This window comes from Macrobrachium rosenbergii, chromosome 25, assembly GCF_040412425.1.
Source record: "Macrobrachium rosenbergii isolate ZJJX-2024 chromosome 25, ASM4041242v1, whole genome shotgun sequence".
NCBI lineage: Eukaryota > Metazoa > Arthropoda > Malacostraca > Decapoda > Palaemonidae > Macrobrachium > Macrobrachium rosenbergii.
Genome location: NC_089765.1, coordinates 10,307,087 through 10,331,712, shown reverse-complemented (window position 1 = coordinate 10,331,712; position 24,626 = coordinate 10,307,087). Strand labels below are relative to the sequence as shown.

The following is a 24,626-nucleotide window of genomic DNA, read 5'->3' as shown; positions in this document are numbered from 1 at the left end:
TTCCTAGCACTCCATTTGGGCGAAAGTATGAAGAATTACGAGGGTTTTCCTCATTGTAGTGGTGTAATATGATTGGCTGGATAAGTATTTATAGGCCTCAGACCCCCAGCCCCCTTTTTCCTCAGTAAGCAGTTGGGCTGTGTACCGAAAGCCCCCCTATAACAGTGCGCATGTGCGGCAGCATCAAAAATAGCAGTTGCGTGGCAGCACCCGAAATAGCAGTGGTAGTGAAAGGATTTCCCTTTGTAATGGCTACCTCGGTCATTTTGTTCCTCCTGTGTTTGTGCAAGGGTTTTTCATCTTTGTAATGCAATATACAGTAAGATCTGATCGCCTTCTCACCTCCCGTAGTCTACCCCACTCAGAACCCCGCTTTCCCTAAGGGCCCCCTAACTTGTAGGATAATAACATACCAGGGGAGCAAATCACCCTGTCCCGGAGGTATACCCCACCCATAACCACACATTCCCAACGGGTCCTCTACCTTGTTGGATGAAGTTCTGTGGTTAAATACAGGTTACTTACAGTCGTGTGACAAAAAACTGGTGGTAAAACCTTAGTAAGCAACCAAAATACTGTAGAAAAAGTTAATTTATGAGGAAATCCCCAACGCCAAGTTAATACTTGGTTCTACCGAAAAGACTTCCTACTTAAAAGGCTATGGGGGGCGAGTGTAAAACGACAAGAACAGGTTCTGCAATGAAAAAAAACCTGACCTTTCCTAAAATGCCGTGTCCTGACCTGACCAGACCTTACCTTCCTAACCTTACTTAGGTCACTGTGCCCTTACTTGGCTAGATAAGCGACCCCCACTCCAACAAAACAAGTAACATTAAACATCAGAAACATGGACTAAGCTTAGGTTCAGAAGTAGTGTTTACAAGAGCCTGATCCTGTCGTACCACAAACTACCTAGGCCATGGTTTATATTTCCGCAGAAATAAATAATTTTAGCATGAACCTGATACCCTACGGTCTAACTTGGGTTACCCTAGGCAACAACCAACAATGTCCTTGTCCACGTTAATCTGCGTCCCTTAAACTATCATTCAGAACCCTTGTCTACAGCCTAATCAAGTAACTTGCAATTCAGGAACGCTTGTCTATAATCAGGTAACTTACGATTCAGGAAGCCTTGTCTATAATCAAGTAACTTACGATTCAGGAAGCCTTGTCTATAATCAGGTAACTTACGATTCAGGAAGCCTTGTCTATAATCAGGTAACTTACGATTCAGGAACCCTTGATATAATCAAGTAACTTACAATTCAAGAAGCCTTGATATAATCAAGTAACTTACAATTCAAGAAGCCCTGATATAATCAAGTAACTTACGATTCAGGAACCCTTGTCTATAATCAAGTAACTTACGATTCAGGAAGCCTTGTCTATAATCAGGTAACTTACGATTCAGGAAGCCTTGTCTATAATCAGGTAACTTACGATTCAGGAAGCCTTGTCTATAATCAGGTAACTTACGATTCAGGAAGCCTTTGTCTCTAATCAGGTAACTTACGATTCAGGAAGCCTTGTCTACAATCAGGTAACTTACCATTCAGGAAGCCTTGTCTATAATCAGGTAACTTACAATTCAGGTAACTTCACGATTCAGGAAGCCTTTGTCTATAATCAGGTAATAATCAGGAAACCCTTGTCTATAATTACGATTCAGGAAGCCTTGTCTATAATCAGGTAACTTACGATTGGGAACCCTTGTCTATAATCAGGTAAATTTACGATTCAGGAAGTCTTGTCTATAATCAGGTAACTTACGATTCTGGAAGCCTTGTCTATAATCAGGTAACTTACGATTCAGGAAGCCTTGTCTATAATCAGGTAACTTACCATTCAGGAAGCCTTGTCTATAATCAGGTAACTTACAATTCAGGAAGCCTTGTCTATAATCAGGTAACTTACGATTCAGGAAGCCTTGTCTATAATCAGGTAACTTACGATTCAGGAAGCCTTGTCTATAATCAGGTAACTTATTGATTCAGGAAGCCTTTTGTCTCTAATCAGGTAACTTTACGATTCAGGAAGCCTTGTCTATTGTAACTTACCCATTCAGGAAGCCTATAATCAGGTAACTTACAATTCAGGAAGCCTCATCTATAATCAGTTCTCAGGAAGCCTTGTCGATTCAAGGAACCCTTTGTCTATAATCAGGTATTCTGAAGCCTTGTCTATAATTCGATTCAGGAAGCCTTGTCTATAATCAGGTAACTTACGATTCAGGAACCCCTTGTCTATAATCAGGTAACCGATTGGTGGAAACCTTGTCTATAATCAGGTAACTTACAATTCTGAAGCCTTGTCTATAATCAGGTAACTTACAATTCAGGAAGCCTTGTCTATAATCAGGTAAAGATTCTAAGCCTTGTCTATAATCGGGTAACTACGATTCAGGTGTCTATAGTCAGTAACTTCAATTCAGGAAGCCTAATCTATAATCAGGTAAACGATTCTGAAGCCTTGTCTATTCAGGACGATTCAGGAAGCCTTGTCTATAATCAAGTAACTTGCGATTCAGGACCCTTGTCTATAATCAAGTAACTTGCGATCAGGTGCCTTGTCTATAATCAAGTAACTGCGATTCAGAACCTTGTCTATAATCAAGTAACTTGCGATTCAGGAAGCCTTGTCTATAATCAAGTAAATTTGTGATTCAGGTGCCTTGTCTATAATCAAGTAATTTGCGTTCAGGAACCTTGTCTATAATCAAGTAACTTGCGATTCAGGAAGCCTTGTCTATAATCAAGTAACTTGCGATTCAGGAAGCCTTGTCTATAATCAAGTAACTTGCGATTCAGGAACCCTTGTCTATAATCAAGTAACTTGCGATTCAGGAAGCCTTGTCTATAATCAAGTAACTTGCGATTCAGGAACCCTTGTCTATAATCAAGTAACTTGCGATTCAGGAACCCTTGTCTATAATCAAGTAACTTGCGATTCAGGTGCCCTTGTCTATAATCAAGTAATTTACGATTCAGGAACCCTTGTCTATAATCAAGTAACTTGCGATTCAGGTGCCCTTGTCTATAATCCGGTAACTTACCATTCAGGAACCCTTGTCTATAATCAAGTAACTTACGATTCAGGAACCCTTCGTCTAAAATCAAGTAACTCACGATTCAGGAACCCTTCGTCTAAAGTCAAGTAACTCACGATTCAGGAACCCTTCGTCTAAAATCAAGTAACTCACGATTCAGGAACCCTTCGTCTAAAATCAAGTAACTTACGATTCAGGAACCCTTCGTCTAAAATCAAGTAACTTACGATTCAGGAACCCTTGTCTATAATCAGGTAAATTACGATTCAGGAACCCTCCGTCTAAAATCAAGTAACTCACGAAGCATTTTCCGAGAATCCCATCTCCATCAACGTCTGTAACGACGACATTTTCCAGAATATCGAGGAACTACGTCAATTTCATCAAAAGACATAAACACGAATCCCGACTGAGGTTCAGTTGGCTGTTCAGCACGATCCCCCGTCTGTCATCAAAACAAGGGCGTCTTCCATCAGTCCTGTTTTCAGCTAAGAACAGGTGTCGTTCCTTGCGATCCATTTTAAAAACTATGTCTTCATATAGCAAAAATATACAATTAATTATCATCTTAAAAACCAGGCATTATTCATTAATTAATTTAAAAATTTATTACTTATTTATAGGATGACTAATCCTTCTTATTAAGCGTTACACTTGTTACGCTCGTGGTTTGTTTTTAGATACAAGTACCACAAAAACCCGTAATCCATCAATCCAAAAGCTTTTTCTTTCAAGATGTCCCCTTTTTCAAAAATTTTCCTTCGATACTAGCTGTGCGGTTTCGGAACTGCTATCGCTATTGCTAGTACTCCGATTTTCTAAGCAAATGTATGTGATAAATCAATAATAGTTACTGACAGTCATTGCATCCTAGTTATTATTATTATCAACAGTAGTAGTGTTTAATTTTTAGCATATATATACGTTCCAAATAACAGGGGTGGCTCCTGAGCAAAAACACAACAGTAACTGTCACTTTCATACTTTCACCAAAACCCTTCAAAGTGCAGCTAACAAAGTTTAGTTGCAATGAAATTCATACTTTACAGCTGTTCGATACTCACACCAAATACTTCATAATTAGATTAACCTGAACACGAAATATTCTGACTTTGAGTAATAGAGAGAACGGAAAGTTAAAATCACGCTCCTCAGTCCATATACTGACGGCACTGATAGACTTTTGCAAGTGTTTACAAGCTCATGTGGCATTATAGCTAGTGCAGTAGGTCGCCAAGTCGCCAACAATAGGAGAGCTCTTCTACAGAAGAGGAAACTACACTCTATGGTGTTGTTGACAGCGAAAGCAAGTATGCAACACTAAGAATACTTCCTGGTGGAATTTATGTCTCCCTGAATAAAAGGCCTGGGGAGAGAATTCGCCAATGATACTCAAATGAATTTAACTGATAAAAAAAGGGGGAATCAGTGAATCTAATCCTATCACCACGAATATCCATTTTGTACAGATTTTGGATTATCCCATATCTTCTCATGGTGTGACATTGCATAAAGAAGCAGTGCTAAATTTGGGTGGATGATCTAAGCAATAGATCTAGAGAAGATCGATTCATTCGAAAACCAAACTGGGACGGAGAAATCAAGCCTTTGCATTCCAAATACCAAACTAGCCTTGTGTTAAATCATCTTTTACATTCGCTTGCGGACACAACTAATTCGTGCAATTAGTACAGCATACCAGTCTCACGTGTCTTTATTATTTTCAAAAGAAAGCTCTCGGTATTATCTGGCAGATGCTTTAGCATCTCACAGTAATAGTGAATCTTCTCCATGGGCTGTGATCTCAGTTGAAGACAGAACATCTCCAAATTCTTCAAGAATAGTTTTAGTGCTCAGGATATTTGAAATATGTTGGCTACTAAGCTTTCTAATCTTTCTCCAAACAGCTCTAATCGGGATAATATACAGTAGTACAACTATTACTCTCTCTTAGATTAAGAAAACATCCCAAATTATTTGTGAAAGTACATTGTATTGGTTTGGGTCTTCAATGCTATACTCTTTTTGGATTGTAATTTCATCTGACCTTTTAAGACTTTTGTCCAGTATATTTGTCATATTTTTATTTTGATATTTTATTGGGTTATGGTTTTGTACATAGGTTTTTTCGCTAAATCATGAAACCCTCTTACTTTCACTTTAAGTTTAGCTGCTTCCATCTTGAAGTATTTTTTGTTCTATGTTGCATATGTATGTGCACATACTCTAGACCTTGGATGGTAGAATAGAAAAGAACACAGAATTTAGGCCAATGGCCAAGTGCTGGGACCTCTAAGGTCATTTGGCGTTGAAAGGGAACTTGACAGTAAGGAGGTTTAAAAGGTGTAACAGGAGGAAAACCTTGCAGTTGCACTGTGAAATATTTTTAAGAGAGGATGGAAAGTCAGATGGAAGAAAGAACATGAACAGAGGTATAGTAAAAGGAATGAAAGAGGTTGCAACTAGGGACCGAAAGGACCCATAAGTAACGAGACCTTGGATGGTTTTGCTGTGATCATTTGATCCACAGTGCAGTATGTACATTCAGTGTTGCTACAGCATTTTTTTTCCTGTGTCCATATTTCCTGCAATTTTTACATTGAAAGGGTTTGGTGACATACCCTTTCTTTCCTCAGTTTTTTTTTCTACTTGTTCTGCTCAGCATTTATACATTGCAAAATCTTGCCTTTTATTGTATGTTCGTCTAATAAAATATTTTTTCAAATGTTTCATTATTGGGGTATGAAATTGTTCCCCTGTATACAATTCAATGTGTCGTGTTTAATGACCACATGATACTAACAGATTGTATTGCAAGATATCCCATATTGATAACTGGTACCACAGTTGCTTCAATCAACCACATTTTCTCTCTTAAATCATACCAGCAATTGACTTTTTATTCAACAGTTAGATTTTGGTCTTAGTAATATTTGGTTTTCACATTTTATTATTAAGAGCCTTCACATTTCTCATTTCCAAATAAAAGGATCAGAATGGTTGGGTCCTCACTGAATTTAGCCCTTTGGTTTTTGGTTCCTCAAAAAGTTTTAATGTTATTTTTCTTTCTTTTTACTCGAGTAGAAGAATCCAAAGGGAGAATCTATGGTGCACAAGAAAGGAGGATTCATATTAAAGAAAAAAAAATTTTAAGAATGAATTTCAGGATGGGCTCTCTCTTTCAAGGGGAGGAGGAGCAATACTGCTACCTTTAAAATGGCAATTGCTCTGGGGGGGGTGGAATATGAATATACATTACCTTCAGCACCTTAAGAATCATCATCAATCCATTGGGATCGGACCCAGCACCGAAAGCAAGGATCGAAACTAATTTCCTCTTGCTTGGCCACGTAAGGCGCTCCAGTTTTAAGGGTGGCGAGGCATGCCGTCCAACTCCAACCCCTTCAAGTTTCAAGGGTAGAAAGGCCTGACTACAGTTTGTTGGGTCTGCAGCTAGAATGCAAGGCTCCAGGGTCTTTGATGTTTAATGTCATCAAAGCACTGGGACATTACTACTAAGCTGTCATCCCCAACAACAATGGGTCAAGAACTGGGAGGAGCCAGCATGATTTGAAAGGTGAAATTAAAGCAATTTTGACAGGAAAATTTATTGTAAAAAATTTGATGAAAACAAAATCTAAGAAAAGGTCTGGTTAAACATTTGAAGCATTACCATTAACACTACTTGATTTACAATGAAATATTAACTTTAATGATCTTCAGATATGAGTAGGTTGGAAAAAAAAAAAAAAGTTTTGAGTGATGAAAACAAATGCAAATTTCACATATAACAATATCTGAACCAAATACCATGTCACACACTCTATACCGTACAATAATGTACAAAAATTCATACATCGGGGAATGGGATACAATAAAAATAGTAATAAATATTTAATGCTATTAACATTCTAAAGGGCCTATCAAACATAGCTTTTAATCTTATAGGCAACAGAACCTAAAGATTTTAAAACTGGAGATTAACTGGTAACCAAAGAACATAGCACATCAAACTATCCCTTGCTTGGAAAAAAAAAAAATACTTCTTTTGCAGAACAATTAAATAACAGTGTGTGTCAACTACACATTCCAGACTTTTAAATACTGCTTACCAAGAAAATGTCTACCTCCTTACATTTTGACCCTCAAATGACTAAGGCATTGTATTCAAATGAACGCAACTCCAAAGAGATCCTTCTACAAGATAAGCTGAAGCTAGAACTTCAGATTAAGGCTTCAATGTCAACATTTTCCAAAGAAAAAGTGATTGGTCATAGGCCCTGAAAAACATTGGAATTATAGCAAGTCACAAATGATTTTAACATAGAAAGGAAACGATGTCTTCTGAAGGGATCTGATGATAAACTACCCCTGCTAAGGATGAGTACCATCAAAATCAACATATATCAATTACTGAATCTTGGGACTTGGGAGGATGGGAGGGGGGGGAGTGGGTGGGGCAGCCCAAATCTTCAACAATGATTAACAGCACCTAAGGATATCGGATCTAAGTATAGCTGGCCAGTTATTTACCTAGGTTTGTGAGGGCAAAGTTTCTAATCCTATCTTTAACAAGCAGCAGACCAGTTTTCCTCAATACACAGCTATTAAATATGCATATAAAACTTGCCTATATGAACGACTGACACCTGCCAATCAGTTCTACTTTTTTTTTTTTTTTTTCAGCGAGAAACCATTCAATAAACCATCATGCCATCCACCAAAGACAAACTTGTATGGATTGAATCTGAGTAATCACCATTTAACATTATATTTAATTTGCCATATGCAAGGATGGTAGACAATTGTTAAATTCAATATACAAAATTTTGAGCAATTTCTATAAAATGTGGGGTTTAAGCATTTCTTTGCTACATGCTAAAACAAGCCATCATTCATATAGGGCTGAATAACTGCGATGCTTTGATCAAATGCATAAAAAATGAACTTAAAATTCACACAAGAAATTCTTCCTTAACAATGAAATTCATTGCTAACCCATATGTTAATGTACAATCTTCCCATTAATAGTGAGACAGGCACAATTCCTTGTGTCTGCCTTAAATTTATACCCTAGTATACTTTGACTTTTATCACCTACTACAAAGAGAATAAGCGCTTAAACCAAAACTAAATAAATCCTGAATCAAGCAAACTTCAAACCCAACAAAATATCTCAATTCATTCAACATCACTAACTTTAGTTGCTGTATCTAGTCAAGCATTTGCTACTTGAATTCTTAATACTATTCAGCATCACTTTCTAACCTGTTTCCTTTGTAAATTTCATATTAATACAAAGACCTAGCAGTCTATAAAGTAATTCTGATCATGCTTCTAAATAAAAAGTATGCAGAAAATCACCATATGAAGAAAAAGCCGTTTACTTTTCGTGATTGAATGATTTAAAAGTAAAAAAAAAAAAAAGTTAAAACCTTATGAGCAAAATCTGGTTCCCTCCAGCAAACAGAAGTGACTACCTTCACGATACATACAACAAAACTGCTGAACGGTAATTTCCACCATTGTTAATGAAGTATTTATATACCATTTAAGACAAAAACCAAAACAAAAATTAGAACTATTTCAAACACTGATACCTTTGCGTCAGTCACAAAACCAGTAACTTATATAGCTTTGCTTACATAGCAGAATAGATTATTTAAAGCTAACATATGCAGGAAAATGCAGCATAAACATCTGCTTTCAAACTATGGCATCAGAACATTAATTATGGTGTATATCTACCACTGAAGTGCCAAGAAACACCCATTTAAATGCTTGAACGATGTGTTACACGTACGTCTCGTGGGGGGACAAAATCCTAGCTCTTATAAGCGATGTTTAAACTTATTATGCTGCCACTTAAAAAAATATCGAAAACATCCCACACTTTTCTACATTCATACTCAGACCAGCAATGATCCTTGTGTTCCTTTAAACCTACTCCTGACTAATTTAGTTAACAGATTATTTATATAAGAAAGGTACTCTGCATCCATATCTTTGGATTTCTATAACCGTATCTTAACAGGTACGTTACTTGGGAGCTCTGTAAATTTTAACCTCGGCGTTGCCTACTTTCAAGACACATTATGGTTAAAATGACATATAAAATAAAGATGGCATTATGGTTTAACCTTAAAAGGTAACATTCAATGTCTCGTATTCCCAGCTAACTCCATACTGTATTAAAGAAAAAAAAAAAAAAAAACCGTCAATCACATTACCTTACTTACACAAGGGATTTTCAAGATTTAAATTTCACTAATTCTTTTAAGGCTGTTCGTGGGATTGTTTTGAGGTAATCTCATTTAGTGCCCAGGGGCAACGAGATATATACTCTTCAGTTGATTTCGTGTGGCTGTGGTTCCTGTGGTTTCATGACTTCTGGCAACTCCGGTGGAGATGAGAGAGGAGTGATTTCTAGATTTTCGAACTCCCCGTTGTCCTGCCTGAATGAGAAGAAATTGGAAAAATTAAGTTTCCCTCTGCAATTCTCAGTGAACGTTGTAATCCTCAATCAATCAAGATCCCTATGTCCCCAAGCTGGAATTTTCATGAGAAAAATTAGTCCAACTCCAACTCCTCATAGCTGTGTTAACTTGTTCTGAGAGATTAACTTGGCCATCAACTACACCAATTCAATCTGGAGAGCTTTTTTATGGGCCTATGAAGTAATAGTGCCATACCTTCTCCCTAGTTTTTTAAGAACTTTGTTTTTAATAAGTAGCCAATACAGACCATTCTCCTAGTTTTTTAAGAACTTTGTTTTTAATAAGTTCAAGCAGACCACCGAGTTAACACTTTCAAGTACAGTATACAGCTAAGGCAAAGTCTATACCTCATGAACTATACTAGATCTTATCAAAGAACGTAACAAATTGCAGACAGGAACTAGTATATTTGATTTTGTCATGATGATCGTTGCTTGGCTGTTTTATTAGCATTCTTCATTTCCTTTAATGCTTAAATGCACAAGAACCCAACACATTCAGCATTACCTTATAAATGCAGACTAAAAACAAATTTGCTGAGCACAGGGATTTTTAAGAGAACTGTGAAGGGCTTCTACAGCACTTCTGGTCACTGAAAACTGCACATTTCTAAGGCTGACTGTTTTATTTCTCAACTGCTGACCACACTGTAGACAATTCTGCTAAGACAACAGATGCATTATTGCGTAAGAAATACTGACCTGGCTTGTTTCGTTTGATAACTTGGAAGCAAATCATACAGCAGTGGAAGATTTAGATCCGTCAGTAAAGAGTGCATAACGTGGGCCTTTTTGTCATATAAGTTCTTCTGTATGTTTAACTCGCATCACAATTATAAATTGTAAAAGCAATTGGTATTTTTTCTTAAATAAGAACCTATGTGCTTCGGCCATCTTGGCTCAAAAACAAAATCCTGTTGCTCCAGCCTATGACCTGCATGACCTAATGCAGTCTGGCTCTTCCAGTTTTGATTCAGCCTCTGCATGGATTTACAGTCATATTCCAATTCTTCAATTGTAAGCCATTCACCAGCTGCAAAATTTTCATTTTTTGTTCATGGAAGTACTCAAGGTTCTGTTCACTGCTAATAAGGTCTGGGCCCTTTCCATGTTTATTTATATTGTGTACACATCCAATTCATGTTTTTGCTGTTGAGCATCAAGATTCATTAATTTTAGATTTCTTCGGTATTTCTTAACTGGTGCTATTATTTTTTCTTAATAAATTATCAAGCTTCAGTGGTTACATTCTTGTTTCTGCTCTGAGACTTAAGAACCTTGCCCAATTATGGTTCCCAAAATGGAATCTTTCTGAATGTACATCTGGCACAGTGGGTGGTGAACAGGGTTTTTTTGGTACCATTGTTGTTCTCCCATCTTCTGGCAAAATGGCCCTTTTCACAGCAACTAAAGCATTGCTTGGGCCTTATTTTGTATTTTCTTACAATTTAAACGTCTAATATCGATGAAATCTTGCAAGTATTCAGATGAGAACATTAGAAGAGTTTTCATCCCCTGAGCTTCTTACCTTTGTAAACATTTTGAGGATAGAGATGTACAATTTCCTTCACGAAATCTTGAATACTGAGTCATCTCAGGTCCTAACATTACTAACTGAAGAGACCACCACAGCTCTCACTAGTGGCTTTGCAAATAACTCTAATCCTAGCAATAGTACCCCTTTTTGATATTCAAGACAATGAGGAGGAAGTTAGGGTGGCTGGATGGGCCAGCAAGCTGGGAGATAACTTATAAAATTTGAAAGAGGTCTAAGTGCTAATGAGAGAGTGTACACAGGGACATATAGATTCACATGGGTAAAGCGATTCCCCCCAAGTCTGATAGTTCTCTTGCCCATCACAGTTTCAACAGTGAATATACATATTCTATGGTGAAACCATGTAACTTGAGGCATTCTCCCCCTGGGTGGGCACACTTCCATGGCATCTGCTTTCCTCTGAGTTTGTTCTTACATGCCTACTTGTATGATACATCCTCTGAAAAGGACACTCGTCACAAAAAATAACCTTTCCCGTGAATTTTTTTAATCTTCCTCCAGATATGTGATAAGATTACTGTCACCCATATGTTTTCCCGTAAATTGCCAAAGCATGACGTTGACTTGGTAAAACTACAGAACCACCTGACAGGGATAATGAACCTAAAGCGATTTTAACAAGCTTTCTCAAGGTAACTCCGGTTTGGATTTCTGAAACGGAGTTCTTTCTACATTACCAATTAAAAGTACAGCTATAAAAGTCACAGCACTATGTTCCCTCCAATTCCTTTCTGCAATACAGTATTCTTCAACCATAGTGCTGTATTATAATCAACTATCGAACTTTCAATCTTACCTGAAAACTAAAGCAACAGTCGCTGGGCTCTGTGCTCGTGCCGTTTGTGCTGTCAAGTTGTAGTCACTCAGTTGCTTCTCATCATCAAAAACTTCACTGCCACGTTCATTCATTAGCTGCTGGTTCTCTGGTTCGACTTTCATTATACCTACAACAAGCAGTCGCTAAGTAAACAAGCATGCAACATGATGAATATTGAAAACATCAACTTTTCGACAAAAACCAGCAGAAAATTGTGATAAACTGCATAGTCTTCATGAAATAACTGTACAGATTACTGTTCATAAAATGTGCAAACATCAGCAGAATTTATCGATAATATTCTGAAGAAATACAGACCCTGCTCCTTCAAGAGAGATTCTCCCATGATATAACTGTACCAGTGAGTTCATAAAATTCATAAACAGTGTAACTTCATCGGGGCACTCTGAAGTAGTCAAGATCCTGTTTCCTTTACGAGGTTCTCCCTCAAGTAGGGGACACTCCCAAATTCCTCCAGCTCCCTATTCAAAACAATTCTTTTTATCAAATACAGTAAGTTTTCCTCTTCTTCAAGTTAAGGAGTTCTTATTCTCCTTTTTTTTTTTTATTAAGGTCACTCATGTGGTATGGTTGCCTTCAAGGCTTTCCAAACACCTAGCGGTTAGCCAATTCGCGGTATTTTTTACTGAGAAATATTCACTAACTACTGGATTTTCATATAATTTTCATGACTAAATGCACTTTTTGTGATAAAACTATTCAAATACTCAGGTACCCAGTACAATATAAGCATTTTTAGTTTTTTTGTGTTTGAACTATCAAAAAAGGCAGTTCGTAGTGTTTTTGGAAGGGTTCTAAGTATTCGAGGATTTTAGCTACTTGTGTGTGTGTGTGTGTGTGTGTGTCTCGTAAAGCATCTGCCATGAATACAGGCGGTCCCCGGTTTCTGACGGGGTTCCGTTCTTGCGCCAGCGTCAGTAACCGAAAATCGTCGAAGCAGGAAAACCGTCGAAAATCGTCAAAATCATAAGAAAACCTTTACTTTAATGCTCTGGGTGCATTGAAAACGATGTAAACTGCATTACTATTGAGTTTTACATCAAAAAAACCTTCAAATTATGATTATTCTGCCGTTTTGGGGCCATATTTCTTCCGTCGGATCGGCGACGACGGCCGTCGTAACCCCGGAACATGCGTCGTAAGCCAGAAATAATTTCTGATGAATATATTTGAAAAGCGTCGTAACCCTGGAACGTCCTAAGCCGGAACCGTCGTAAAACGGGGACTGCCTGTACATGGGGGTTTACTGTACTGGCAGATCTGGATTACCCCTCTTCTCTACTTATGACTAATCTGGTGGTGGGCACCCTTTTTCAACAACTGAATGTCCTAGTTGCAGTCCCCCCTTCTCTACCACCAGCTGACCTTCTGGCACCCTACCTTCTTGCACTCACCAGCTGGCCTTTCTACTATCAAGTGGTCTGCTGGTGTCCCCTTGTTTTTTACTACTGTACTGGCCGAACTGTTGCTGCCTATCCTTTTCCCATTACCAGCTGATCTGATGACACCCAACTTTTTACTACAAGGACCCGATCTGCTATACCTACCCACTTTCCCACTGTAAAGAGATCAGCTGGCTGTCCAGTTCTCACACAACTGGAATTAAAACTTTTCTTTATACTATTGTATGAACTGATTATGTACAATTTTCCTGATACTGGCTGATTGGCTTGGACCCCATTTTCCCCCAAATTTACAGACATTGAAAACTAATTGCTTGATTTTCAGAAAGTTTAATGTAAAAACAAGCACTTCCTACAGTATTTTTGCTCAAATATATTTTTCATATGCGCTGAGTAGACATTTTGTTCATTCCTTTCAGTGAAAGACAAATTACTGCAAAACTTCACATGACCTAATCCCTTCCAGTTGGGAATTGGTAACAGTAGTTTAGTTACCTTGCATGGAAAAGGAAACACGTAAAAGAAAATACTAGTACCATAGTAGCACAACTACAGTAAAATCAGTGCTTAAAACTAATATTGATTAGTTCGCATGGCGGTTTGTGATAACTTGTCACTTACGATGATTATATACTACATCAATTAAATTTACTTGACCTTGGTGATAACTACGTCAAGGGGATTTATAAATCGGGGCATATTCTAATATGAAGAAAGAACTTCACCGAAAAACTTTTTAACCCTTTCTGAAATTTTCAATGTAAGTAAAAATTCATATTTTAAAAATGACTACACAAAATTCAATGAGACCTGGAGGGTAAGTCCTAACTATTGAAGTTATTTTTACTGTTAGGGAAACTATTTTGTGCTACTTCCTTGAAACAAAATGATAAAAATAGCATTCATTCTAAAATGTAAATTACCTAAACTTAGAAACTGAATTCTTTGGTCTCCTAAAGAGGGAATTTTGAAGCATTGGTTGAATATGTGAAAATTTTAACTCAAAGACCCAGTATATGTCATAAGGGCCTTTATGACCAAACAAGATGGGAACACTGAATTTTTTGCTGAAGCGTCGTATATGATGAAAACAAGTAACTCTAATATTATTGGTAAATCTATCAAAAGTACCATAACAGTATTACAAAAATGGTACAAGAGCATCCATCATAATTACATTAAAAAACATTGCACCCATTAACCAATGCTGGTGTGGTTAAGATTCAACATCATTGCTATACTGTACAGGCAGTCCCTGGTTAACGGGGGGCTCGGTTAACAGCGATTCGGTTTTATGGGGCTTGTCTAGCGATGAAAATTGGGTATTTTTGGTGCCGAAAATCACCGATTTCCGTTTATCGGCGCAGATAATTGGGTATTGGCGCCGATATATACCTAATAGAGGTGGCGATAAATGAAAATCGGTGCTTTTCAGCACCAATATCCTGAAAATCTGCCGAAATCACCGATTTTTGGTTAGCGGCGATTTTCAGTTATCATCACACCCTCAGAAACGGAACCCCCCGATAACCGGGGACTGCCTGAATTACATTTACAGCTAATCTGTGTAAGAACTAAGAATGGTATGTTTTCAACTATAATGTTAAATCTGCCCAAGAACATTTTTTTGAACTTTGGTGCAATGGTTAGCAGATACATCGAAGAATGATTAAACTCACCTTGAATGATTTTCTTGAGTTCTCTTACAGTTGTAGTCTCTTTGGCATCCGTGAAGATTGTAGTCTTCTTCCGCCTTACCATTAAAAACACATCCTGGGGAAAAAAATTCATAATTTACCTCACTTCAAAAATGCCAAACATCATCGTAATCAAAATTCAACAATTTAAAAATTATATATTCATATAAACCTCAAAGTAATTGTGTTTATAGAGGCCTAATGATGCAAACCCTCACTTGCCCCTTTAATCCTTTCATAAAAGCACGTTTGTCCGGCAGTTTAATAATTTCCAAATGCTTCACTTCCTCCTATACTCAAAACTGAAGTCTTTCATACAATACAGGAGTATTTTTGACGTAGTCTGGAAGCTGTTCAAGCTTACTAACAAAGTAGACACACACTACTTACAAACGAGATAACTTCCAGACGGCCGTTGTATGTTGAATTGTTTTTAAGCTGGTTACTGTACTCTTCATGCCTATTAAAGTACAGGATCATATCAAATAAATACAGTACTGTATGTTTTTTCATCCTAAAACACAAGACATTGCTGTATGTACAGAACATGCACGCAAAACAGAATTTGAACTTACGGGAGGCAAAGGAGAGTGCTCTGAACACAATTTAAAATTGCGATCCTGTATGTTTGTATTTCTGAATGTTTGTAAGCTGAATGTTCTTGGGTAAGATAGTGTCTAGTTACATGGTGACTGATAACCAAGTGGCATGGTAATACCCACTCACCTGTCTGCATATCCTTAATTTTCCTACAATATCAGGGCCCACATAGGACTGGTTGGAGATGCGTTTATGAGAAAAAGATGACATTTTCATAGCCGAGAAAAATGCAAAAATACCCTTTTATTGCGTCTTAAAAACCTCATCTTTTATGTGAAGAAATCCCAATGCAGGGGGAATTTGCTCGAGATCACGACTGGTGTTGAGCTCAGGAATGTCAGTGTCACAGTCATCTATGTGACCAGAGGAAGGATTTTTGACTCCTCTAACCTCTCACCATGCTGTCAAGGATGAAAGGGCCCCATGCCAGACCACAGCTTATTTATAACCTCAAGAAGAAAAAGAACTGTTTTGTAACTTGCTTGCATTGGGCTTGATTAGCAAGAATCACAGACACCACTGTAAACCCTTATGCGAGATGCTATTCTGTCCAGCAGAGCACGAATAGCTAAATACATTGAGCAGCCACCTCAGATCTTAAGTAGGATATCATTATCACCACTATTAAGTAGTTTAACCAGACCACAGTCAGAATGCTGAACCTAAGTCTTTTGTTTAACAAAGCAGCCAAAGAAAAACTAATGTCATGTGAGAGGTTCCCCCAACTCTCACTCAACTGTTGCTGGTTACCTCTCTAATTAGCAAGCATCAACGACAAGACCAGCTCTTGTTGCAGGGATTTCCATATAAAGACAAAGGTTTATGTTATCACATGAACAAATAAAACATCACTTTACACTTCAATCAAGATTTCTTAAGCACACATGGCAATTATTAAACTGAAGAAACTTGCAAAAATAGAGACATTTCAGAAAACATCTGGGTACTTTAACTTAAAAATTTACTTTCAACAGATTGAAAATTGTTAGTATAGGCAGTCCATGAGTTACGACGGAGATCCGTTCCTACAGCTTGCTGTAGGCTGGATTTCGGTGTAAGTCGGATCTTAATAATAATAATAATAATACAGTAGTAATACGTACTGTACTAATACTGTATTTTTATTTCAGCTCACACAATCGAAAGACACAAGATAAAATTATAAAAATGACGATAAACACAATCTAGATACACAAGACAAAATGATAATTGGCAATAAATACAATACCTAATAATAAACAATTATAAAAATTAAGAAAAGGAAGAATTCTTAGCGCTGTAAGATCGGATCGGTTTAAGTTGGGTCCGTCATAACTCAGAGATTGCCTGTAATTACAACAAAACAAAATGAAACAAGTCCCATTAGTCCTCAAGAATAGCACATGTAAAGACTATAAAGAAAATCCTCTTATTTCCAGAAGGAAACAAAATAGGACCCTTTTCTTGAGAGTAAGTCTTGATATTTTAGTAATAGCTGTATTCTTAACAATATACAGTATGACAATTTACATTCAAGAAAAGGGTTTTAACCACAATAACACTGTGCTAAAAGTGCCTACCAGATCTCAATTTTGACTTAAGTCCATGAACTCGTGGAAGAGACACCTTCAAAACAATTGCAGAAAATTACGCAAACCTTCATAATCTTATCAGTTAACTGATAACTGGTTTGGAGTTCCCATTTTTGAACTGCAACTGCAAACAAGCAGTACAATGCCATCTAGTTCCAACTGTGAAGTGAATGGTGTTGAAATAGGAATTTGGTCTGTGATTCAATTCTGAACTTTTTAAAGCACACACAGTTTTAAATATAGTTTGAAGTATATGTCTTATGTGTGAGATAGTAGAATTGGAAGAAAAAATAAAACTGGCTTAGCAATGACTTGTAACTTGCATGGTAATACAATACATTCTCTGCAGACTACACATGTCTGGTCTGAAAGTGAGATCTGATAAAATCTCACTCTGGTCTGAAAGTGAGATCTGATAAAATCTCACTGGTATGAAAGTGAGATCTGATAAATCTCACTAAGTCTGGACAAAACCTACAGCTGTATTGGTGGTTTAACATAGGTCAACTAACCAGGACTAAGTTGCCAACCCTCTTGTGTTGAACCACATGGTCGATGATTGGTAGCTTTTGCGGGTTAGGGGGGTTACACCATATAGAGAATACAGACTCTAATCAGAGGCCCCGAAAAGATTAAACCACTGAAGCCAAGTTTTGAAAGCAAAAATATATCAAAGGAAAGAAAAGTGAAAAAGTGTAGGTATCCAAAGTTTCAAACACCAACACAGTTCAGACCAAACTTTTATGGTCTCAATAATCTCAATCAACCAAAATTGTGAAACTCTTATTGAAATGATCTGCAAGTGGATTCTGAATAAACACCTAGCCTAACTAGTATATAACAATTAATTTATTTACCTGTTCTTGTTGTACTGTTCAACTAAGTCAGCTCATGACCTTAATAAACAAAAGAAAGACTTACAAACCCAACTGACAAACCATATTCGAGAGCACTCACAACCTTCCGTTACCACTGCAAACTCCTGACTAACTCCCATCATTTTTTTTTTCCAACTACCGCCTACTGTACACCTTATGACATCACAACCACCACCAATGCCCACTTCCAAACATAGACACCTTCACTAACCCATTTAATGAAAGTAAAATTAAATTTATGAAAACTACAATATATTAAAACTGAATTATCTGCCCCTATTCACAGAATAACGAGACTTAAAACTGACAGATAATCAGATTCTGCCAGGCACTATGATTACTGGTAATTATTGGGCTGCATACTGGAAACTAGAATTTGAGGGCTAAACAGTACTGTAATAACTATACTGTACCCTGAATCATAACCAAAATTTTGTTAACCCCAAATGAATGGAGCTTCTTTACTAAAATACTGGAACACTGCTGATGGGCTATAAAAAGGCAATATACCTAAATAAAGTTGACAGCAAGTGTTCCGCCAAATAATTATTTTTTCTTCAGAAAACAACAGCCCCAAACAACCACAAGGTTTCACACTTTCACAGATGCAGTTGCTACCTTATACCTTAAACCCACCTTATGTCATTGGTAACCTCATCACCCAATAATCAAATTCTTTTATGCACAAAAATGGTTTAAGGTTAGGTTAAGAGAAAAAAGGCTTGTAATCACCTGGTTTTAAACTAGGGAAACATGGAAAGTCACACCCTGGTCAGGTCAGGGTACAACACCTAAGGTCAGGTCAAGTTAGGTTATGCCAGTATGCATCCTGATAAAATAAGAAAGGTTCGCCCCCCAAAATCAAGTCTGGGCATGGCAACCTAGGCCAGTTACATTAAACGAAGATTAAGCTAGGATGCATCCCCGTTGCAATGTGTCTTTGGGTTACGTTCAGTTTTACCTAATGTTCCTTCAACCGGAGCAGTCGAGAACGACGAGCACAGGTTCCGCTGACGAAAAAATACCTAACCTTTCATAGGATGCCATGTCCTGTCCTAACCAGACCTTACCTTCCTAACCTGACTTAGGGTGCCGCGCCCTGACCTGGCTGAGGGAGCTTTGCCCCTCCAACCCCTCCCCAAGTAAAACAGAACATTGGGAACATAGTCAAAGCTTCCGCTCGGAGGTAGTGTTATAGCCTGGTCCCATCATTCTCGAAATCGCCCCTTCAACCGAGTGAGCATATCTTATGATTTATGCATTTTGTACCTTTCTAATAGCACATTGCAATCTTTATTAGTTTTTTGCCACCTAAATAAACCCAATTTCTCATCTGGTTCCCTAGATATGTTAGATAATAGAGGGGGGGATTAAATCCAAAAATGAGCAGGTAATTCTAAGAAAGAGTTCTCCATGGAAATATTGTTTATTAATGAATTTTTTGAGTGAATATAGAAAAGACCGAGATATGGGAAATTCACCGTCTTTCGTCTAAATTTTACATTCATCCACGAGGGGCTGGTACTAAACACAGCACTCAATGGAGCTTCCGCCACGTTTCGTACGAGCCCCTGGGGACTGAACGTGAAAACATTAGTAAATTTCTCGGTAAAACTTTGCAACAGTAGCGCGGCCCGATTCCCGCCAGTTGTCGACAGGGACAAGTCCCTCATACGTAAATAGACATAACCTTTCCTATAATGCCAGGTCCTGACCCAACCAGACCTTACCTAACCTAACTTAGGGCGCCGTGCCGCGACCTGGCCGGAGGGCAAAGACCCCCAAAAAAGGCAGTAAGATTATCTCACTTGTACTGTATTATATAAATCATTGTCTATGTTTTGCATAAAATTAAGAATCGCAAACGACATCTTTGTGTGGCCTTTAAATTTACCTTTACTGGTTTTCGGACATCCAAATAAACCCAATTCCCCATTAGGGTCGCCGTTATTTTAGTCGGTTATGAAGGAGACGATAAAATGGAAGAATTAACATTTTGCACCGATAATAAGGCGTTTATGGCGATAATATATGAAGGTTATGAAGGAGACGATAAAATGGAAGAATTAACATTTTGCATGATAAATATATAAATGAAGGAGACGATAAAATGGAAGAATTAACATTTTGCACCGGTAATAAGGCGTTTATGGCGATAACATATAGAGATGGAGATAGGCTACCTTATTTATATACTGAAAACTTCCTAAATAACCTCAAGTCTATACTTCAATAAACAGATTTCATGAGTGAAAAGAAATTATTTTAAATCGAAACGTCTCTCCAAAATTAACAGCGCTAATGACCGACCAACTTGGTGACCTCTGCTGTGGCCCACAAACCCCAATTCCCACCTACGGTGCAGAGGCTGCCTGTGGCCTTATGCTTCAAATTACCCGTGGCTAGCTCATAAAACCCCATGGGAGGTTAAAAACACGAATTAATCACGGAATTAACAAGGCGTGAAGATGACAAGCTGAACCAAAACCCAGACCAGAGAGACGTATGATCCAGAGGCAGACAAGATCAGGTTATTTTACACCGGCATTTCAACCCCCATCTCCGCGACTATCTGCCTTGAAATTAAGCAGATCATGGCCCCCTGCACTCTTCCTTCCTGTTCCAAAAGCACAAACGCCACCCTCCCACGCGACTTCGGCCATTATATCAATCGGGAAATGCGGAATAACAGACGAAGGGGCTTACCATGACTGTTTGATGTTCAGAGGTAAATACCCAAACAAGAAAACAACAGAGTTTTAGCCAAAATGTCGGTTCCGTTTCATCAGGTGCCTCCTTCAGGGTGATTTTATTCTAAAACGCCTCCATTTCACTCTCGGTTGTCGATTTTACACCGGATTTGTGAGTAATGTAGTGATATTTCAGCCGCGGTGTTAAAATGTCACGGAATGCGTTGTAGGTGTATGTATCGTGTTCGAGCATAAAATCAACGAGGGACGGAGACATTAGCCTTTTCGTATTTTTAGAACTTTATTCTGATTAAAATGAGCGAGATTTTGGCAGGATTTATGAAAATAGGTTATGTATAGAATTTGGATTCGACGAAAACGGGAAATTACTCGGTGAGGTGAATGAGTTCCCGTTGGAAGCGTTCTTTATGCTTTTAACATTTTCTGTTTGATTTGTTCGCTTTGTTTACCGTTCATCATCTGAGTTTTAGTTTTTAAGCTCTTTGTTACATTTTTTTTATTAATATCTTGCAGCTTAGTGCACTTATTTGAAGTTTTGCCAATGCAGATCGTAGTAGCAGTCTCATGGTTAAGCCTACAAGGGGGGGGTTATGAATAGAATGGTTTAAAGGTGCTGTGTCGCGAACAAACTACACGTGCGAGTTACGATGACTTGGTAATAATTGAATTCATTTCCCCCCGATTCATCAAGCCGGTACCAATCAAAGAATCTTATATCATTCATTCCCTTGCTGCAGGAATGTAGCCTACATATGCTACAAACGCGAATTAATTACGTGTCAAAAATATATTATAATTGTCTAAAAACTAGAAGCACAGGTATAGAAAACGTTCAAGCATCGTAACTCCTTCTGTGTTTATGATTTGCTCTTGAGGAAGACATTTTTCTCCTGATGGAGAACATCACATGATACAAACTCGTTTGTGGTTGGATAGGTGACCAACCGAGTCAAATGCAGCATTAAAATCGGTTTGGATAAGTCGTTAAATGCTCATTTACTTAGCCGAAGTTGTCAGAAAAGCATGCCTGCAGTACTTAGCAAAGAAAATCATCCCAAATCACTAGAAAGATCAGAACATGATGCTGTTATGCTTAGGTTTTGGAACAGCCCAAGAATTGAAAACTTTGACAATATGGGTACACGTAGCAATAAGATGACTTAATATGACCCAGCTCTCACGAATTGTTTTGCAAAGACTCCCATCAGCTATGAAAAAGTATACCTGAAAAGTCTTTTCATAAAACCTCGAAAGCTGCTTTGTTTATTACTGTAGATGGTACGTTCGTAATCCTTAAAATTTTCTTCCTTGGTGTGAAGTAGCAACCATATTTTATACTTCTGAATCTTTGAAAAATCTTCTGAGCGATTTCTACTGCAGGGAGAGCATTTTCTGCGCTACTTTTGATATTACCAAACGAATTGGAAGAAAGAAATTTAGCTTTTCTATCGTTTTCAGTTCACAGATTTGTTGTTCCTAGCTTTGTCAGCTTGTACAGTGTAATTAGCTCTAGAAAACAGGATCAGCTCATTGACCGGTATTTCTCCTGGGATTAACACGCTTACATTTACAGATTTGTGAAGCTACTTCATTTGCAGATTTTTTTAACCTACTTCTGCAGATTTTTTACCAAATGGAGTGTCCATGACACCTGCTATGAAGGGAATGAGAGAGAATGAGTACAAATGAAAGAATTACCTGCCCTCAACTCATGGTTACTGACATACACAGCTGTTGCAAAATTTTGATGGCAACGTCTATACAATTTACCTTTTGTATCTCTCAACATTTCCGTTGATCTATACGTGTCTATATTTCTATCAATGATATGTCACTCTCGCTGTGTGGTAAACAAAAATAAATCCCTGGACCATTCTTAGGCTCTAAATGAGAGGGTGAGTGTCACATACAGTAGGCCTTTCACCCATAGCTCATATCCCGTCTTAGACCTACTTCACTGACCGTGCTTTGTAATTATACTATACCTTGACTCATATTTTCTACGTTGAACATAACCTACGCATCAGTCATCCCTATCTTCTCCCTCTCTACAACATGGTTGTCTTATTTCTTTAGATTATTCTTAAATGCCACAAAACTGCTTGTGTTTAGCATCACCTTAAAACTTATAACATGTTAACAACACCATCTTCTTAATGTTACTCTGTCTATCCCTTAAGTTCATATCTATGACGCCTAAGCATTCTGCACCAAGAAATAGGTTTAAATATAAGCAATTTCAACAAGTAGGTAAAAGACAGCAGCCTGACTGCAGATTGTTTGAAACGAGGCGTATGGAACAGTCAGTGGCACTCATGGTAAACGGTAAAACTGCATCTCAGGTGGTAGGGCTGAGTCCATTAGTCTACGCCGAGCCTTTTACACCCTTTTAACACCTTGTCACCCCCACTGAGAAGCAGCTTTCTGTTAACACCTATAACTGCAATGCTGTTCCTCAGTTGTTCTTATTATTAGCCACTGGATTTGCTGTTGGTTGGTGGGTTTAGATGGTGTTCATATGACAACACAGGCCTTGGCGTAATGGCGGCCAGTAAGAGTGTACAAAGCTTGATGCAGTAGACTCATTCCTACCAACTGAGATATATATAAATTTACTATTTCCCATAAGTGCTACTGATTGTTTCATACTTCTCTTATCATACAATTTACAGTCAGTCTGCTGTTTTCTTATCTACAGGCTGACATTACCTATGCGGGAAACTATTTCTTTGTATAGACAATTTGTTCACTTATACTGGAGTAGGTGGAATAATGAATAATGACCTGAGATTTTCTGCCATTTTGGTTAAGAAACAATTTATCTGTTCACATTTTAACCATCGACTTTTATGGCACTTTAGATAGACCATCAGGATGATACATCATGATTGATTCCAATTTCTTTGAAGGGTTGTTTCATAAGAACTCAAATCCCTGAGCTGTCAGTATCCATCTAGTTTGGTGCATAATGCCTGCAACAGAAATATCAAAATTTTCCCATTCTAAAAAGATTTGCTTTTGAAAGAGGCAATTTAAGATTCTTCCTGTTCCTGAAGCTTCATTTATGCTATGCGGAATTTCGGTATTTCTCTATGGCGTTAATTTGCTAAGAGGGTAATTTAGCCTACACCTTAAACTCGTCCGCTACTGACTTCAGTTTTTTATCCCCTACGAGCAATATCCTAAACATATTAAGCAAGTCCAGTTCCCTGCCTGTGGGTCTATAACTTCGTTTCTCACGGAAAAACATACACCGTTCGGCTATCATCTCCCACCTAAGCTTACTCCTAAGAGTATCCACTTTCTAATCCTATTACTTTGTCGCTCACTAACCACACGTGTCTCTTCACAAAGGCTGAAGAGTGTTCATGGCTTGTTTATTTTTTTGTTTTTCCTCATTTTTTTTTAGCAAATAAGGAATCCAGTTCGGAAATTTATCCTCGAGGGTTTTCTAAGGGAATGATTGTCTGGAACCATTGTCATTCTTTTAATTTAGTTTTCCTTAGCTGAGCCTACAAACAGGGGAAGATGGCCATCCAAACTGGGTCAACAGCAATCCCGCTGCTGTGCTTTTATATCACATAAAATTTTCTCACTCTACAAATACTCTGTTTATTCTCCCTGTAATTTGTTTCTACCTGTTATCGAACTGGATTAGGCCTATACTTATTAAAGTTGGTGTAAGTCATTTCACCTTCCCTTTGCTATTGGTGCTTAGTTATGGGTCTATAGGTCTATAGGTCTACTGTCTTTCATATCTTTCATGCTTGGGCTTTTCCTGTCCACTTCTTCTTCTGTTTTTGTGTGTATCGATGTTTCGACGTT

The 24,626-nt window shown here is 37.9% G+C and overlaps 2 protein-coding genes across 5 annotated transcripts in view; both read right to left on the bottom strand.

The window, feature by feature from the left end:
* The window catches only part of LOC136852165 (UBX domain-containing protein 1-like), a 32,727-nt gene extending 29,205 nt beyond the window's left edge, over positions 1–3,522 (bottom strand). The window contains exon 1 of the mRNA XM_067126606.1: positions 3,350–3,522. Coding sequence (XP_066982707.1) covers positions 3,350–3,399 — 50 coding nt within the window. The 5' untranslated portion in view covers positions 3,400–3,522. The remainder of the gene's footprint in view (positions 1–3,349) is intronic.
* Positions 3,523–6,641: 3,119 nt separating this feature from the next.
* EloB (elongin B) lies at positions 6,642–21,160 on the bottom strand. 4 transcript variants are annotated; one of them, XM_067126825.1, is made up of 4 exons: positions 20,797–21,160; positions 15,024–15,117; positions 11,900–12,047; positions 6,642–9,504 (listed from the first exon to the last, which is right to left on the bottom strand). In XM_067126825.1, exons 1-4 carry the CDS (start codon positions 20,797–20,799, stop codon positions 9,396–9,398), a joined length of 354 nt encoding a protein of 117 aa, XP_066982926.1. In that variant the 5' UTR covers positions 20,800–21,160; the 3' UTR covers positions 6,642–9,395. The 4 variants fall into 4 exon arrangements, with proteins under 4 accessions (XP_066982926.1, XP_066982928.1, XP_066982929.1 ...); XM_067126827.1 differs by lacking the exon at positions 20,797–21,160 and adding an exon at positions 20,585–20,670; XM_067126828.1 differs by lacking the exon at positions 20,797–21,160 and adding an exon at positions 17,201–17,256.
* Between the last annotated feature and the right edge of the window lie 3,466 nt (positions 21,161–24,626).